Consider the following 17,798-nt stretch of genomic DNA (forward strand, 5'->3'; position numbering starts at 1 on the left):
ACTTGAATCAGTAAAATAAGAGTCAAACAAGCAAGTTGTAGTTGATAACTTTTTTCTTTTACTGAACTAAGGCAAGGCAATCCCTCTGTGACTAGCTTTGAAGAGCTAGGCTTCTTTCATCAGCTCAGTGAAGAGAAAGGCTTATCGTCTGTACTCTAGTACTATTTAAATTATTCCACCTAACTTGCTGTTTCCTGGCTGATCCTATGAAGCAAGCATAGCACTGAGATAGTCACAGAGGGACTGAGTTAATCCATTAAAAAAAGGTCTAATTTACAACATCTTTGTTCATCTTTATTGCCATAGTTGGAAACTGGGATTAGCTCTTGCTCTTTGCAGAGGATTGTGGGAGTTTCAGGACTCCCTCGCAGAGGATTCTGGGGGTTTTGGGAGCGCTCAAGGCTACACTACAACTTGTTGACTTTTATTCCAATGGAAGCTGTACAGCTAGGACTAGAGACAAAAATTCTACTAGGTTTTACATCGGGTTGCCTGGAGAAAAATAAGCATATGCACAGATGGAAGAGTTTAGGAATTGCAAATCTGTTTTCCCCCCAGTAAACTTACATCGTATTAATAGCTGGAAATGTGATTATATCATTAAAATGAATTGTAGAAGAGAAGGTGATGTTATTATACAATGTTTACTGGTTGATTGTTTTGTTTCCTCACAAATTTATGCTTGCATATTATACTTGAAATCTATAAATACAGAGTTAAAGAGAGAGAGGAGGGTGAGGATCAACATGGGCTTTGGTCATATAATTCTGGTCTGATGAGATGCAGAATATTTTGCTAGTGCCCCACCACAACTCTTCTCTCAGAAATGTCAGGAAACTTGATTGGCATGGCAATGGTACGTGTGTTGCCGAAGTGGCCTCTCTCTTTCTCTGGGGGAGCTCTTTCTGATCGCTTCATCTCCTCCCCGGTTGCAGGCTGAGCCGGTACAAGCTGTCCTCGCTGGGTGAATGACAGATGGCTGTGTTACGCCTTCTCTCCCAATCCTTGGCCACAGCATCCTGAAGCTGTTCAGATACCTGTCAGAGACTTATTCATGTATCACGTTTGAAACTTTACTAATGGAGCTGGGAAGATCAAATCAGCAGTGCAATACAGAAAGATAAAACACAGCTACAGTTAAGGCCATGGTGCCACGTGCTTGCCAAGATTTGAGGGAAGAGTGGACTGAGCAAAGATAGCGGTGATCTCTCTCTCTCTCTCTTACCACCCAACGTATTCCTTCACACCCATGGCTTGCAGGCTCGATGTAAAGCGGATTGGAGTGTCCAGTTCGGGCAAGGTCACCTGCACCCATCTGCGGATTGTGGAGCAGAGAAAGGAGCCTGGCTGGACTCAGCAGGGAGGGAAACTGATTCAGTACAAGGCTCCCTTCCTTGGGGGCAGAAAGGGATTTTCACCACCTGTCAATTACTACTTTCAAAATGTTGGTTTGTTTTTTTTTAGATAAGAAGGGGAAATGTTTTTAAGTTATCAATATCGTTTTATATGTTTATATCATTTTTTACATGTTGTAATCCGCTTAGCTCGGCCGGTTCGTTATAGTCGGGCTATACAACTTCTGAAGTAAATAAATGAATTCAGTTCTGCCTTTTCCGCTACCCGAGAGTTTCGAAATTCTTTTAGATTAAAGAGATTGCATATGCAAATAAGATTGAAAAACAATTACCCTGGACGATAACAACTGCCATTCATTATATGCCGGTATATAAGAGGTGTGTGCATGGAGCAACGTTTCATTTCGTTTTGGTTTTGTCTCTTATGTTTATTTAATGTTTTGTTTTATGCCTGTTGCTTTAGCGCATGATAAAACGAGAAATAAAACCGGCATTTTGTTGTGTCTTTTGGAAAGAGGAAACAGCATACACCAAAAGGACACATGATGCTACCTAATCCTAATATTCAATTATAAACATTTCCTTGTCCAGGCTATAGCTGAAGCACAATAGGGCTCTCTGCACAGGCGCACGGGGCTTAGTGGACATGGTGGAAGGGGAACTGTGCGTAAGCAGAGGCTGCGTGGTATTTCCAGCACTGCGTGGTATTTCCAGCACTGCATAGGCCTAGAACACCGTGTGCTACTATATAGAAATCAGCCCACGGCTAGTGCTGCAGGTAAGTAGGTACTTATGACGTTGTAGCTCTTAATGTATACTGCTCCTTTACAACCGGTGTAGTCATACCATTGCATGGCACCCACTGTATAGATCTCCCTGTACTCACAGTGCTATAAGGCTCTAAAATACTGTACAAGATAAGAGGAGGAGGAGGAGAGATTAGTGTAAAAAGGATGACACGCCTAAATATCATTTGCCCTTTAGTGCTACAGCATAATTATGGGATTAAGGAACATATAGCAGTTTTTAGAGATGCCCAAGTCATGGAGCATGGAGTAGGGAAGGGGGTACTTAAACCTGTCCCTCACCCCCTCCTCCTCCTCCCAAGTCAGTCGGCTTGTCAGGATATCCCTAATGAATATGCATGATTTATTTGCATGCACTACCTCCTGTGTATGCAACTATTTCTCATGCATATCCATTAGGGATAGCCTGCCAAACCGACTGGGGGGGGGGGGGGGGGGGGGATACATAGACAGGTTTGATCACCCCTGGCGTAGAGTAAAGATCTGGGATAAAAAAGCAGAAGAGGAAACAGCCAGGAGAAGATTTGGGGGGGGGGGGGGGGGGGGGGGCGTTGAGGACTGGAGAGAGACTAGGGCAATAAGAAATAGAAAGAGAGGACAGAAATATGGACGAGAAGCAGGGAATGAGGAAGGTAGAGAGATGAGAGATAAAGGGAGATATTGGGGGTGGGGGGGAATAAGAAAAATACAGGCGAGAATGAAGAAACAAGGAGATGTTAAAGAGCTCAGTGTACAAGATGCATGCAGTGCATCTCCCCCTCCCCAGTGCAAGGCATAAAGACAGCTCCTGGGTCCTGACAGCAGTGACAGCTGATGGATTGCACCAGCTTCCAGAAAGAAACCATTCAGCAAAAAGCTGCCCAGACGCTGACAAACGAAGCAGGAGCTGCACTCTGGCAACCAGAAGGAACAGAAGGAGCCTGGGGAAATTGATGTGAAATGTCATTTCTATACTGGGTCCTAGGAGAGGAGGAACAAAGCCCCTCTCCAAGCCCTCTCCTCCAAAAAAAGAAAGACCCTGTCCTTTCACTGCAGGCTAGCGCTGTCCTCTGACAGTCTTTAATTGCACTACAGGAAGCCGAAATGGCAGCTGCATCACTATTGATCCAGCTGGCCTGGGAAAAGATGGATGCACATTGGTTGTTACGCTCAGGGTTCTGACTTTATCGACATCTTTTACAATTCATGCACAGGCTTCGCTACTAAATTGGTGTCAAGCAACTATACTGCAAAGATTTTAAGTGTTAAGATAAAGTAGTGCAGTTGCCATGTTAGTCCACTTTAATGCATAGAAATATAAGGTCAATAAACCACAATATATATCTATATATATATATAAATAAAAATATCACCCTAATAGATTAATACATTGCTTGACTGCTGGTAGAAGCTAATACTCTCCTCCTCAGGTCCAAACAGAACGAGCAGGTCAGAGGAAAAGACGGAGAAGGAAAGCAAGGCACGAAGGGAGACGAGAAGGAAAAGGAATATGTAACCAACAGCAAGGAACACAGAACAGAAGACAAAAAGGGCAGAGCCTCACGGTAGGACCCACCTTTGATACATCATGGTTTTAGACTGATGGGAAGAACTGCACTCCATCGTGCAGGAGGTGACCGGACGTGAGGTCCACACTGCTTCATTCTCAACACTGTCCGAACAATGGCATGGACTGCATTTCAAAATGGAAGACTTGTGCCATTTTAAATGCTTTACATTAAAGTCTTTAGGGGCTGACTTCTGGCTCTGGAGACGGTGGGATAGCAAATCCATGTCCCCGTCTCCTTCTTGTGGCTAGGCATAGAAGAAAGAGGTTGGAGAGTCAGGTTGGGCCTAGGTGAGACTCCCTGTCCCTTCTGTAAAGCTGGGATGGACCAATAAAAAGAGAGACCTTATCCTCCCCCCTCCTTCCTCGGGGGAGGGGGTGCGATCTCCCCTCCTGTAAACCATTGTGAAGGCCTGTTCCAAACAACGGTATATAAAAAGCACATAAATAAAATAAATAAATATTCAAATCCTCTTCTCAGGTGTCCCCACACCCTCCCTCACTTTTACCAGCTCCAGCGGCGGCAGCAGCACAGAGCAAGATCAGCCCAGGACCTTCCACTGCCCTTTGGTGCTGGCAGATCCCGCAGTGCCTCATCCCTTGCGTGGTTTTCCCTGCTAACAGGAAGCCCACACAGGAGAAGGAGCAGAGTGCCCCAAGAGAAGAGAAGCAGCAGACCTAGGCTTCAGACCCAGGAAGCAGCGTTGACACTCCAGGGCCTACAAAAATTTGGCACCAGAGGCAGTTGCCGATGCTAAATCCAGGCTTACACTTTTGAGAACCACTGGGTTAAAACACAGAATATGACAGCAGCTAAAAAGCACAAGGGCCCATCTGGTCTGTCCATTCCTGATGCAATAAAACAGACTTTACCCTCACAGCAGCTTATTCCAGCCCTTCTAACTGTTTTGACCTCCACTGGGAGGTAGATTCTTCACTCTCTGTGAAGTTTCCTTTGATCCTCATCTTAAACTTTTTCTGCTTAGTTATGATTGCTTTTTGTGCATTATTTATCTCGCTGCAGTACTTGAATGCAGCTTTTCTATTGCTTTCCTTCATTCATTATATTAAAATAAATGTGTCCCTACCCCATTCCCCCTTCCCTGGAATTGACACAGGAGCCTAGTTCTTTGGTTCTGAGGTCACACAACGTGCCTCCCTTGTTTTGTTCCTGGTTTTCCCTCTGGAGAGACCTCATCGCTTTGCTAGCAGCACCCTAGGTCTCTCACTTCTGTCAGACAGGTCAGGGATTGTAAGGATATTAGAGAACCTTTTTTCCCTATCCGTGCCAAAAACGCAGCACCCAAACTTGCAAAACCTTTTTTTTTTTTTTTTTTTAAACAAGTTTAAACAACTTAGGCTCACGTGAACTCACAGGGTGAGTGAACCTGGACCCCCAGTGTCACCCTGAATGGCAGCAAGGCTCTGGGGGCTGCAAAAGGATCCCCAACCAACAGCTCTCCTGCCTCAAATACCAGGGGGGATGGTCCCACCAGGACCTCACTACCTGCTGGGAGGCTACCTGAAAAAAGAAGCTCTTTCTCTATATATCTATATATCTGTATCTCAGACTGCAGGATTGTGCACCTCCACCATCTGCTGGAGACAGAGAAATACTGGCAGGCTGCCGATGGCACTTCAGGTTAAGTGGCAGTTAGTCAAAATTTCTGTCTCCATCTGCTGGATGGGAGGCAAAACCCAGCTGTCTGGACTGATCCGGCTACATACAGGGAATGTAAGGATATTAGAGAACCTTTTCTTTCCCTATTTTAAATCATTTGCAGAGCTGCTACCTAGTTTTAAGTTCCCTACTAAAAGCACAGGCCAGCCTCTTACTAACCTCATTGTGGAGGATTTATTTTGAGCCAAAAGTGATAGAAAAAATGCCAGAGATTTTTGATTTTCAAGTCCACACATACATATTGGCACCTACTTGCCAGCAGGCATAAATGTGTACATACCCCACCCTTGATTTCACACCCTCCTAATTTTCAAAGCAGTCCATTTTGAAAATTCAAGCTGAAGTCTGAAGGCGTTTGCCCTCTATAAGCACACCTTGCTCTCACCAGCACTGGGACAACTGCTGCCCTTCACAGGTTCTGCTCACTGCAGCCATTACACATCACCAGTGAAAGCCGTCAGCCTCTCACTCCCAGAGGTCCAGTACTGGGTCTGCGGCTCTGCTCTGTCGCATGAACAACAGAGTAGAACCTGACTTTTCTTTACACGTTAGTGCTCATCCACTCTATGCACCCATTCCACGTGGTTTGCCCGATGGAGCTGAGAAGGAATTTTTATCCCCAATGTTGCAGAGATGGAGACAGGTGCCTAGTGCTTTTTCATTACCAAATCACTCTTGCCCTACGGTAAGTGTAATCAGATGAGGGGATGCAATGACCCTCAGCTCTTCTTTCATAAGAACATAAGAAATTGCCATGCTGGGTCAGACCAAGGGTCCATCAAGCCCAGCATCCTGTTTCCAACAGAGGCCAAACCAGGCCACAAGAACCTGGCAATTACCCAAACACTAAGAAGATCCCATGCTACTGATGCAATTAATAACAGTGGCTATTACCTAAGTAAACTTGATTAATAGCCATTAATGGACTTTCAACCTAGCTACCTGGGCTACAGTGCAATGTAGATAAAGAACCAGTGTTTCCCATCACACTTTTCAAAATTTGAAACCATATCTTACCTTCTGCATTATGAAATATGAGTTACAGCTGGATTGACAGCAGAGAATGAGAAAGGTCTAATGTTACTACTACCACTCTGTGGCCTGGGCAGAACAGATAAGCCTCATGGTCTTTTTATGGTGTTGGGGTTGAATGTTTCTAACCAGAACCTAGCCAGCCCTTGGTCTAATTAACCAGCATTATTAAAAGTAAAAATATCACTAGAATGAGGAACTTGATGTGGTCCTTACTGAATCTTTTTATGGTGTTTTAAAAGATTTTGGTCTGTTAGTTGTAATGTCACCCTAGGGGACACTTGCTATAAATTCTGGAGTAGGTTATATTTTTCTCAACAAGACGCTGATGGAGCTAAGCTTACTCCATTTGAGTAGTATGTGCAATGTAAATTTGGGCCAGAGACAGTAGGACATCCAGTTGTGGTCTGCTCCAGTAGTAGGTGCTAGGGGCAGTTACTACGTTATATAGCAGGAGTGCCAGGTAGCTTTTTACTGCTGGAAGCTAAGGTCATCCTTTTCAAGGACCTACAAAGAGATCCATTTACCAAGCTGTAGAGACAGAACACACTACTGGACAGCGAGCTAGATGAGAACCACCCCCTCCCATCACACAGTGGAGGAAGCTACTGCAGCACAGGTATGTATTTGAAAAAAAAAATAGGTGGAAAAAAACCCAAACAAAAACTGATACGTCCAAGAAAAATAAAGATTTTGCAAATTTAGGACCACTCACTGCAATCACTATCCCACCTAGGTCAAAGTCTGAGCTTGAGCAATTATTAATTATTCTAGCATAGATGGTAAGTGTTGTTTTAGTAAACAAAACAGATTTGAACTTAAAAATAAAAAGAGGGGGAAAAAAACCAAGATAGTGTCTCAAGCCATTTGGGAAATTTGTGTAAATATGAGAAATCATAGCAAAACAGCTTAAATTCAAAAGGAGTAACTTAATGGTAAACATAAGTTTGTTCATGAAGCCTGAACTTCTTTAAGTCACAGTGAGTTGTTTCACAAGCCTGTTAAGGACCTGGATTTTCTATGACTAGAAAGCAGAGTTGCTTACCTGTAACAGGTGTTCTCATAGGACAGCAGGATGTTAGTCCTCACCTATGGGTGACATCAGGATGGAGCCCAATTATGGAAAACTTTTGTCAAAGTTTCTAGAACTTTGACTGGCACCTACTGGGCATGCCCAGCATAGCACCAACCCTGCATCGAGCAGGGGTCCCCCCTTCAGTCTCGTCTTATAGTAAAAGTACATGTGAAAAATAAGAAAACGTAACGAACCCAACACCACAGAGTGGGGGGCAGGTTTCGTAAGGACTAAGAGCCTGCTGTCCTGTGAGAACACCTGTTACAGGTAAGCAACTCTACTTTCTCACAGGATGATAGTCTTCACCTATGGGTAAGTACCGAGCTGAGGATGCCCGAGCAATGCACCAAATGTACCCAAAGATGTGCAACAGGCACAACAACTGGGGTGAAAATTTGGTTAAAAGGGCATCCTGAACACTGATGGGTCAGTGGAAGGCTGTTGGTACATTAATTGGCAAATAAGTTGCGTAGGACAGACTGGCCAAAGATGGAATCTTGTCTGCCAGCCTTGTCTAAGCAATAATGGGCTGCAAAGGTATGGAGCGAGAGCTCCAGGTAGCAGCCTGTTCCCCCTTGCTTGTTGATGTATCACATGGCCAGCTGGTTTTCGGTTTGAATCAGGATGACCTTGTTGATGAGGTAATCCTGAAAGACCCTGAGAGCATATCTGATTGCACGAAGCTCTAGGACATTTATCTGGTGTTTGGCTTCCTCTGGAGACCAGATGCCGAGTTTGCAGGTTTGCAACATGTACACAACAGCCAAGGTTGGAGGCATCTGTTGTCAAGATTATTTGAGGCTCTGCAACCTGAAATGGAAGGCCTTGAAGAAGATTGGATTGGTTTATCCACCAAGTCAGCGATAAGCGGAGCTGATTGGCTCAGGACTGAATCCACTGTGCTTTTAGAGTCCACTGCATTACTCTCATGGGAAGGCAGGCCATCGGAGTGACATGCACGGAGGAGGCCATATGACCCAGTAAGATCAGAAAGTGACGTGCAGTTGTTGGGCCAGAGAAGCAAGAGTGAGAGCCTGATCCCAGGGGAGGAAGGCTTTCGCTTGTAAAGTGTCCAAGTCGGCCCCTAAGAATGATAGGGTTTGAGATGGAACTAGCCTGGATTTCGGATAGTTTATGAGGAACCCTAGAGAGAGCAGGGTATGCAAAGTGAGAAGTAGGGACGTCAGCGCAGTTTGATGAGTGGGAGCCCTGATCAACCAATCGTCGAGATAGTGTCCACGTCTACCCCTACCCCAGAGTCCTGAGATAGGCTGCTAACACGACGAGACACTTGGTGAAGACTGGTGGGGCAGATGCTAGGCCGAATGGCAACACTCACTACTGGAAGTGCTTTGGGCCTACTAGGAATCACAGGAATCTGCGATGTGACGGAGTGATTGAGATGTGCGTGTAAGCGTCTTGGAGATCTAGAGAGCAGAGCCAGTCTTCCCTTTGCAGAAGGGGAAGGAGAGAACCCAAGGTCACCATCTTGAACTTCTCTCTTTGTAGGTATTTGTTTTTGTTTAAGGCGTGAAGGTCCAGTATTATGTGAACCGCACCTGATTTTTTTGGTATTAGAAAATACTGGGAATAGAATCCCTAGCCCTGCTGGGAGAAGGGTACTGGTTCTATTGCCTGAGACTCGAGGAGGATGGAAACTTCCTGATCGAGAACGTGAGAATGGTCAGATGTTTCCCATGTCAGCCGAGGTGGGGAATCCAGTGGAACGGTGAGGAAGTTGAGGTGGTAACCTTCAGTCACTACAGCTAGTACCGACTGATCTGTCGTGCTCATGTACCACATGCTGGTGAAGTGGCACAATCGACCTCCTATGGGTACCGAAGGAAGAGGAGTCTGGGCACTGCTCTCCAGGAAGGAGTCAAAATCCGGACGCTGGGCCCATCTGAGGGGCTAGCTGTAGCTTTTGGGTCCGAGATTTTCTGGATTGGCCTTTTTGGTAAGGCCTGGAGGGACGACCTCTGGAAGCTGGAGGGTAATAGCTCCTTGGTTTGTACGCAGGCCTCTTGGAGTCTCTTCTGAAAGATCTCTTGGAAGAGGAAGAGTAATCCGAAGGTACTAAGGAGAGTTGGTGGAGAGTCTCATGGAGGTCCTTGAGATGTGCCACTGTTGCTTGAATCTTTTTCCCAAAAAGATTATCACCAGCATAGGGTAAGTCAGCTAACGTATCCTGTACTTCTGGTCTGAAAACTTGAGCCAGGCCCATCTTCTTGCACTGAATCCTGCTGCAGAGACTCTAGAGACAGTGTCGAGGATGTCATATGCAGCACAGACCTCATGCTTGCCAGCATCTAGACCTTTTTGAGCAAGGGTATGAAGCTGGTCTTGAAACTGTTCCGGTAGAGATTCAGAAAAATCTTGGATTTTTTTGAACAGGTCCCTATTATACTGTGTCATGTATAACTGGTAGGAAGCAATGCAAGAAATTAGCATTGAACCATGAAAAACACGTATGCCCAATGCATCCAGGGACTTTTGCTCTTTTCCTGGAGGAATAGAAGAATGAGGTTTGGACAATCTTGCTCTTTTTCTGGGCTGACTCCACAACTACTGAGTTATGATCTAGCTGAGATCATTGAAAACCAGGAGCAGACTGTACTAAGTAAGTAGCATCTGTCTTGCTATTGACAGGTGGTACAGAACCTGGATGCTCCCAATTTCTTTTCAATAAATCAATAAGGATCTCACGTACTGGAATAGACATGATTTCCTTAGGGCATCAATGAACTGGAGTACTTCCAGTATCTTGTGCCTGGAGTCCTCGTCTGTCTGAAGCTGAAATGGAATTGTTTCAGACATCTCCTTTATAAAATTAATGAAAGACAAGTCCTGTGGAGGAGAATGTCTTCTTTCATCAGGAGGAGAGGGCTGGGAAGGTAGATCATCAGTGTCCTGGGACCTGTCATCGGTCCAGGGATCATAAGGCTCATCAGCAGCTGCCATGGGATCATCAGAAGGGAGAAACAGTGCTAATCCTGAAGGTCCAGGCACCGATGGAATTTAAGGTGGCACCATCGATGGACGTGTCTGTGGCAGCACTCCGGAAGGCTGAATGGATATCTGTGTTTCTTCTTCATCTGAAGATAAGGGTATCTGTGTGGAAGGAATCGGGGCCACCGGTTCTCTCGGATCCACCGGTGGAAGGGCACCGATTAATGCGTCCATTCTGGCTAGTAGCGGTGCAAGAGCCATAGGTATCGGGTCGGTGACCGGCTTGGAAACCGGTGCCCGTATTGATGAGGTTTGAATCCCTGGAGTGCTTTTCCGATGGCCTCTTGGATCATCTGATCCAAGTCCTCGTGGAAACCTGGAACATGGAGCCCCGGTTCCAGAGTAGGAGGCAGCACTGGCGTAGCCAGAGGATCCACTGGTGAAAGTGGAATCGCGGCTCTCGGCACCTGTCCAGGTGGGAGAACGCCTCAGTGATCCAGACACAGAAGAGGATGGGGCCTTTTCTGGATGGGATTTCTTTGTCGGTGGCTCAGATGACGTCGATGGCAAGGGCTTGCCTGTATCGGTGGCCTGAGCTTTTGGATGGCGGTGTCTAAGTTTTTCACGGTGCTCTCCCCAGTCCTTTTCCTACAGGGAGACAGGAGTTGCCGAAGCCAGTCGGGCAGCAGCGATTTCACGGTGCTGGCGCGAAGTAGATGGCACTGGTTCAGATGACGTTGACGCTATCGATTGAGTCTGGGTTTTAGACCGAAAGAGAAGTTCCATTTTCTCCAGCTGAGCCTGGCGAGCTTTTGGTGTCATTTGGGCACATTTGGTGCAAGTTAGGAATCATGGTCGGTCCCCAAACACATCACGCAGACCGTAGGATGGTCAGTGATGGACATTGTTCGAGTGCAGTCAGGGCACAGACGGAAACCATACGCCATGACCGACAAAATTTAGTCGTGGTGTGGTCGATGGCTAATAGGCCGTGAGGGGAAAAACTCAACGAGAATAGACCACAAGCAGGTAAAAAAAACAAAAAACCAAACAAAAAACCAAAAAAAAAAAACACCTTACCATTCGACCGTGGAGTAAAGTTATTGATAGGGGACCCCTGTGGGGTAAAAATTGACATTTTCTTGAAGAAGTTCTGTAAGGAAAATTCCTGTCAGAAATTTGAAGAGCTCCTTACCCTGCGTGGCAAAAAGACTGAGGGGGGGCCCCTGCTGGATGCAGGGTTGGTGCTATGCTGGGCATGCTTAGTAGGTGCCAGTCAAAGTTCTAGAAACTTTGACAAAAGTTTGCCAGGATTGGGCTCCATCCTGATTTCACTCATATGTGAGAACTACCATCCTGCTTGTCCTGTGAGAATGCCAAGACTGCAGCGAGCTTGGATTTAGTTCAGGGTATCTACTGTAAGGGAGTACTGGGTGCTGGAACCTTTCAAATCTTCCACTCCGCACACAGCAACATTTTCTTTCAAACACCAAAATAAAGAATACCAAACAACTCCATTCCAGTTTGCCCTAATTATAAGCCAAAGGACCAACTTCCCACTCGATAAAACTGTGCTTAAATATATAGGCCATGTATATACATATCTACACCCAGAGAGAGAAAAAAATGAGCAATTCTAAATCTATTCTAAAATCTACATTCTGCAAGTGTAATAAAAACCTTAATTAAGGGCTCAGTGAGAACAGCTCGTACTAGAGGCCCACTGTCAGCCTTTACGCGCTTGCAGCCATCTCCAAAGTTGCTTGGGGGGGCAGATTCAGAATTGCTGATGGCAGAGGGTTTAAGCAGGTGAGATGGCGCAGTCACCAGCCTTGCTAGAATCTGCACATTCAGCTGAAGCTCCATCCATTTCCTCCAGGCTACTGCCAGCCTTCAGTTAGATCCTCCTCCACAAGTCAGGGTCCTCTTCCTTTTTAAAGCAAAACAGAGAGAGGGGGGAGGGGGGTGTTTTGTAATTAGATAAAGGCAGGCAGAGAAGGTTCTGCTCTTTAGTCACTTAGGCTGACCAGCTGCAAACTGCCCGGGACCAGGCCACAGTGGGGGTTACCTCACCTTCAGTGCAATTACTGCTTGGGAACAGGATTAGTACAGCAGCTTCTGCTGCTTTTTTTTGAGAGGCATGATTGGCACTTGCCTGGCAGGGCAGGAAGGAGCTGAATCCAGCCAGCAGCTGACAATGAGGAGGGATTTTGAAGATGATTTCTTTTTTTTTTTTTAAATAAATTAGTGGTTGAGTAAGAAGGCTCCCTACAAGTTGCCCTTCTAGGGAGCAGAGAGGTTACACTTAAACAGTAAAAGTTACAAAGCAGTAAGGATGAGACAGGACTCAGTTTTGGGAAATTGACACTTCGGCAGGGCTAGCTTGGGGCTTTTGCTTCTGCTGCAGGGTGGGAGCTGTAGCAAAATGGGAAAAAAAACAAAAGTAGGATTACAACTCCCACCATGCAAAGGCAGGGATATCGAAAAGCAGATTTAACTCCAAACGCCCATGTCCCATCAGCCCCCTGGAATATCGATGCAGCGCATCATATCTGCTGCTTGATGTGGCAGTAATGGAGCTGGAGGTTGGGAGGGCACAGGTGGGACCTGTAGAGTCTGACCAGGAGGACAGAAGTTAAGTACTTTATGCAGCTGATTTCACATATGGAAAATGCTTCCTTCCATTCCCCTTTTAAGAATATCATGAGCAGCAAAGACAAAGCTGAACCTTTTAGGAACAGGATGACAGGGAGAGCGAGACTAGTGCTGTATTATTCAAATGGTGGGGACTTACTGAAGCTGCTCGGTCAAGGCTCGCAATACAAAAGCTGCTGGTAAAATACTGCTTTGGGCTTTTTTTTTTTTTATCCACCACCCCGCTAGAGGTAAAAGTACTCCTCTACATAAAACGTGTACTTGCACGCATTAGAGAAGGCGACTCCATGCATCATTTTAATTAAAGTGATGCAGTTTTGCCTCGCATGTATCAGGGTATCTTTTCATAGGGCACTAATTAAAGCAAGAGTACCCACATTGTTTTTCTAGGATTATTCAGGTAAGCACCATAGGCACAAATAATTACCTGGGCAGTGGTAGAAATACAAGCAGTAGGACTACAGACTCTTAAAATGTAATATTCTCCATTCAGAGACTCTTTAAAGCCACATTCAGAGGGAAACAAAAAAGACCACAGTTCAGTTTAAAAACAAATCTTTATACATTTGTTCTCACCCAATTTCCAGGAGCATTTTCTCTTTCCACCCCTCCCCCCAACCGGAAAAAAAAAAAAAAAAGCCTGAATGGTATACATCAAATACAAATCTTTGAATGCATCCTTTCCTCTTGTTGCCACCTCCAGCAAAAAAAGATGAAAAAAAAAATATTGAGGAAGCAGAAAAGGCAGGGGACTTGTGTGAAATTACTGCAAGCAGCTCGTGAAGCAAGAGAATGACTTCACTCTAGAACCCTTTCTTGTCCAAGGAACACAGGGAGAAAGCCATAGCGGCAAGCCCACTGAACAGCGAGGCTGCAGGAGTCCTGTTACCATTAGTCATTTGCCCATCTCAAAATACAAGCACCCTCCCCCACCCAAAAAACCCCCAAAAACGTAACCCTGGAAAACAACAGCTGAATCCTTGAGCTGCCTGCCCTGCTTCAATCCCACCCAGGGTTGGGCGTCCACTTCACCCCACAAGTTAAGACAGGAAGGCACTACCGCAGCCCCTGGGTCAGCAAGAGTTAATTACATTTATCAATTATTTTTCACCTAGGAAGAAGCTGGGGGGGGGGGGGGGGGGCGCAGAGGGAGTGAAGGAGGATAAAGGGAAAGGCTAGCGCTAAGCCTGCAACTGTTTGAGGACATTTAGCTGGCGCTAAAGGAAAGTTTGCTTCAAACTGAAGTCGGAAAGTATTTTCACTTGCACCAGGTCACACTGTCTCATCCAGCAGAATCCTCCCCCTCCCCCCTTCTCCTGTGTATTGTCACCAGCAGAAAGAGAGAGGGTGCAGACTGCCCCCAAAACGTAAGGCCATAGGGCCAACCCCATCCCTGCCTCACAAGAAGGGGAGAAACAAAATATGTAAAACATTAAACCCCCTGAGAGAAAAGAGAAAGGAGCAGCAGCTTCCCTTATTTTAAGGGAAACCGCATGGTTAAAAAAGTTCCACAGTGGTGTAGAATGAGGCTCTGGTCATTCTGAACACAGCACACACTCAGACAGCAGTTACTGACAAAAAACAAATACCCTCACTCACCAAAAGTTCACCTCCCTCCACCAGTGGAGGCAAAGCTGGGAAGAGGCAGGAGAACAGATGACGGGACAAGGTTTGTGTGCAGAGTGAAGGCCCTGGGCCTTGGACTTTGATGCCTCAGGATGTGAAAGGCCCAGCTCCGCTTTCCAGGCTGCATTTAAAAACTGGAATTCTGCCCCTCATCAGTGAACTAGCTCGGCCAGTCGAGGTCCTTTTCAGAACACATTTTTGTCATGGCTGCAAGGCTGGCAGCAGAGCCAAAAGGTAGACGCATCAAGAACACACACAGACAAAAACTCTGCATGCCTATAAGTTTGTCCTAATTTTGTTTTAACTGCTAGGATTGGAAATTCAGCTCTGAATAGGGTATGCTCTCCTCTCCCCCTAGACAGCACAACAGTCACACACTTGATATTTCTAAATGGCCTTTCAGTTCATAGCAAACAACAATAAGTCACAAAGCAGACCAGGGCATCTGCTTCTTGGGAGTGGCAAAAGACAGACATTATAAGAGAGTACTCAATAAGGAGCAACAGAAGGGGTCCTAGAATTGTCTACGCTATCCCAGGAACTTAGAATGCGTCCCTAAAACCAACGATCTGCTTGTAGCTGCTGCCTTCGATAGCTTGAGCGGTTGCTTATATGGCATTCTGTGTGTTATTTAACGGAAGTGGGAGACAGGACTTGACAGCAGGGAAGACGAGAAGCAGCTGCAAGGTGACCAAAAAAACAAAAAAAAAACCCCCCAGAGTAAGCCGAACCCCATTCTATTCAGCAGGGTGAAAGAGTGACTACCAATCAGCCACAGCTAAAAATGTGTGGTAAGGCTGTATCTTTTTCAAATGCCAACACCATGAAAATACCAGGGCGGTGGTGGAATAAGATACATTTGAAGGGGTTGGTAATGGGCAAAAGTGGCAAGAGGATTCATGCAGATCTGTACAACCTTGCACGATCAACCCTCCTATGCTTCCAGGACTATTCAGAAACAGGTTTATAAGACTGCAGGCTTCTGGATGGTCTGCAGTAGGGAAGCAGGCAGCCATTCATACAGCACAAAAAAAAAAAGTCCAAACAAAGGCTCACTGGCTTTACCAGAGCACAGCCATGGAAGGAAAGGGCCAGCTGTGTTCGCAGAAGCAAAGCTCAAATACAGGTGTTTTGATCCTGCCCCCATGGGAGACATTGAGGGCTTAGGACCATCCCATCATGGACAAAGATAGCAAATTCCTGTCCTTAAGTGTTCTGCAACTGATCCAGGTGTCAGACTAGCCAAAAAAAAAAAAAGTTAGTCTTGTTCTTGGCTCAAACTATATGCAACTAAATAGAAAAAATATATGTCTCATGAATATCCATTGTGGAAAGCCAGAGACAATCGCTGTGGTACTAGAGAACATGTTTGGCATCCCTGCTCTTGGCAGTAGCTCATACAGCACGCTCAGTAATTCTGCTGGGTGGCTTTCCTTCTAAGAGAACCCACCTAAATATTCCTTCCCCTCACCCCACCCAAAAAAAAAGAAAAGGTTTTTCCCCACTGCCTCAATGTTGCAAAGAAAGCAGGCAAGAGTCAAGAAGAGAAGGGAAGGGAAGGGAGATGGTCAGAATGCAGAAGGAGTGCACCAAGAAAACTTTATAAAACAAACTTAGTTTAGTAGATCTATGAAAGAGAAATATTGCCCCGTTATCTTAACACACAACAGTTCCCTTCTGCAATCATTGCAAGCCAGGTTCTTGAATTTACAATGGCCATTTAAATGAGGTACATCTGACTGCTGGATGTAGGGCAGAGGGAACACATACGCTCTAGGAAGTCAGATCTCTAGGCCTGTCCTTTTCCCCAACTCAAAAAGCTGCCATGTGTCCTATAGCCACCCACCACCCAGTGTCCACCACTGCCCCGCCAAGCAAGGAAACAGGGAAATAAATAGAAGCGTGGGATTTAAAGGACTTCCTCCTCCTTAAAACCCCCCTCCCATGGAGGAGTTCACTCAAACTCAGTGCAGTAACAGAGGCACTCAATAGCCACAGAGGGAAACAGCAGCTGAAACCAATCGGTCAATGCTGGCGACCGGTAGTGACTGCCTTAGCTTACAGCGGCCCCCTCAGAGAGCTACTTTGCGCTAGACTGAGCATAAGCCTGCAGCAGCTGCTGGTAGAACATCTTATTCGCTTTCCTAAGTCAATGCAATAACATCGGTAGTAAAGTTCACACAAAAGGGCCTTCTCCTTAGTAATGCTCCGCAAACTCTCCTCTCGGCACTGCAGCCATTCGCTTTCAGAAGGAGCCGCAGTGCTGGAGAACAGCCTGGCAAACTGAAAAAACAAACAACCCACCCCCTGCATTGGAGAACATAACAGGCAAGGAAGCTGTTGGCTGGCGTATCCTGCTACCCAGTAACGAGAGCCCAGTAGGAACTGGGTTAGGGGACTGAAAGCAGCAAGGGTTCCAGCTGGAAGGAACGCTTGGCTTCGGGTAGTGTTCTTGACCCTGCTTTGCTTCTCTGCTTTTGTCTGTGCATAGCATAAGACGGTGCAGTCACTCATTGCTCAGAGCATCAGGAAGCGGCTCAGGCAGCCAAATGGGTCCAATTGCTGGGACTTAGCTGGGCCGGCATTGTACTTGCCCTTCAGAGCCTTCTTCATCATCTGAGCCACCTGGCCCCCCACTAGAGAGTCCTGTGATCCGGTAGCCCATGTTAAGCAGCATCACTTCCAGGGGGTCTGCATTCATCCGCCTCTGGTTAGCCTGCGAGGCCCCTTCCATATCTTCCACCACACGTCCATTGATGTCTTCACTCTAAAATGGGAAAAAACAGAAAAACAATGACTGAGCCTGACACGGAAGCACAACACGGCGGTGAGATACTTGGGCCCAGAAAAGTCCTACTCCACTGCCATGGTGGAACTACTACAGGAATCAGAATGCAGCCAACTGCAATGTGGACAGCCACAGGTTTCTTTTTGGGGGCTGGTAGCACATTTGTTTTTAAAGTTAAAATATGATTAAACATAGGTATAGAGGGAACCCATTCAGATAAAAGGACTATCCTGTACTTCTAAGTTAAAGCAAGCATGAGGATAGAGAATGATTTCCTTGCTTCAG

General features: G+C 46.0%; 1 protein-coding gene across 2 annotated transcripts in view; it reads right to left on the minus strand.

Annotated features, from left to right (window-relative positions):
- Positions 1 to 12,966: 12,966 nt before the first annotated feature.
- Positions 12,967 to 17,798, minus strand: part of WDTC1 (WD and tetratricopeptide repeats 1) — a 71,489-nt gene continuing 66,657 nt past the window's right edge. For both annotated transcript variants that reach the window (XM_029570923.1, XM_029570922.1), the window contains exon 16: positions 12,967 to 17,492. In XM_029570923.1, coding sequence (XP_029426783.1) covers positions 17,295 to 17,492 — 198 coding nt within the window. In that variant the 3' untranslated portion in view covers positions 12,967 to 17,294. The remainder of the gene's footprint in view (positions 17,493 to 17,798) is intronic.

This window comes from Rhinatrema bivittatum, chromosome 11 (assembly GCF_901001135.1).
Source record: "Rhinatrema bivittatum chromosome 11, aRhiBiv1.1, whole genome shotgun sequence".
Classification (NCBI taxonomy): domain Eukaryota; kingdom Metazoa; phylum Chordata; class Amphibia; order Gymnophiona; family Rhinatrematidae; genus Rhinatrema; species Rhinatrema bivittatum.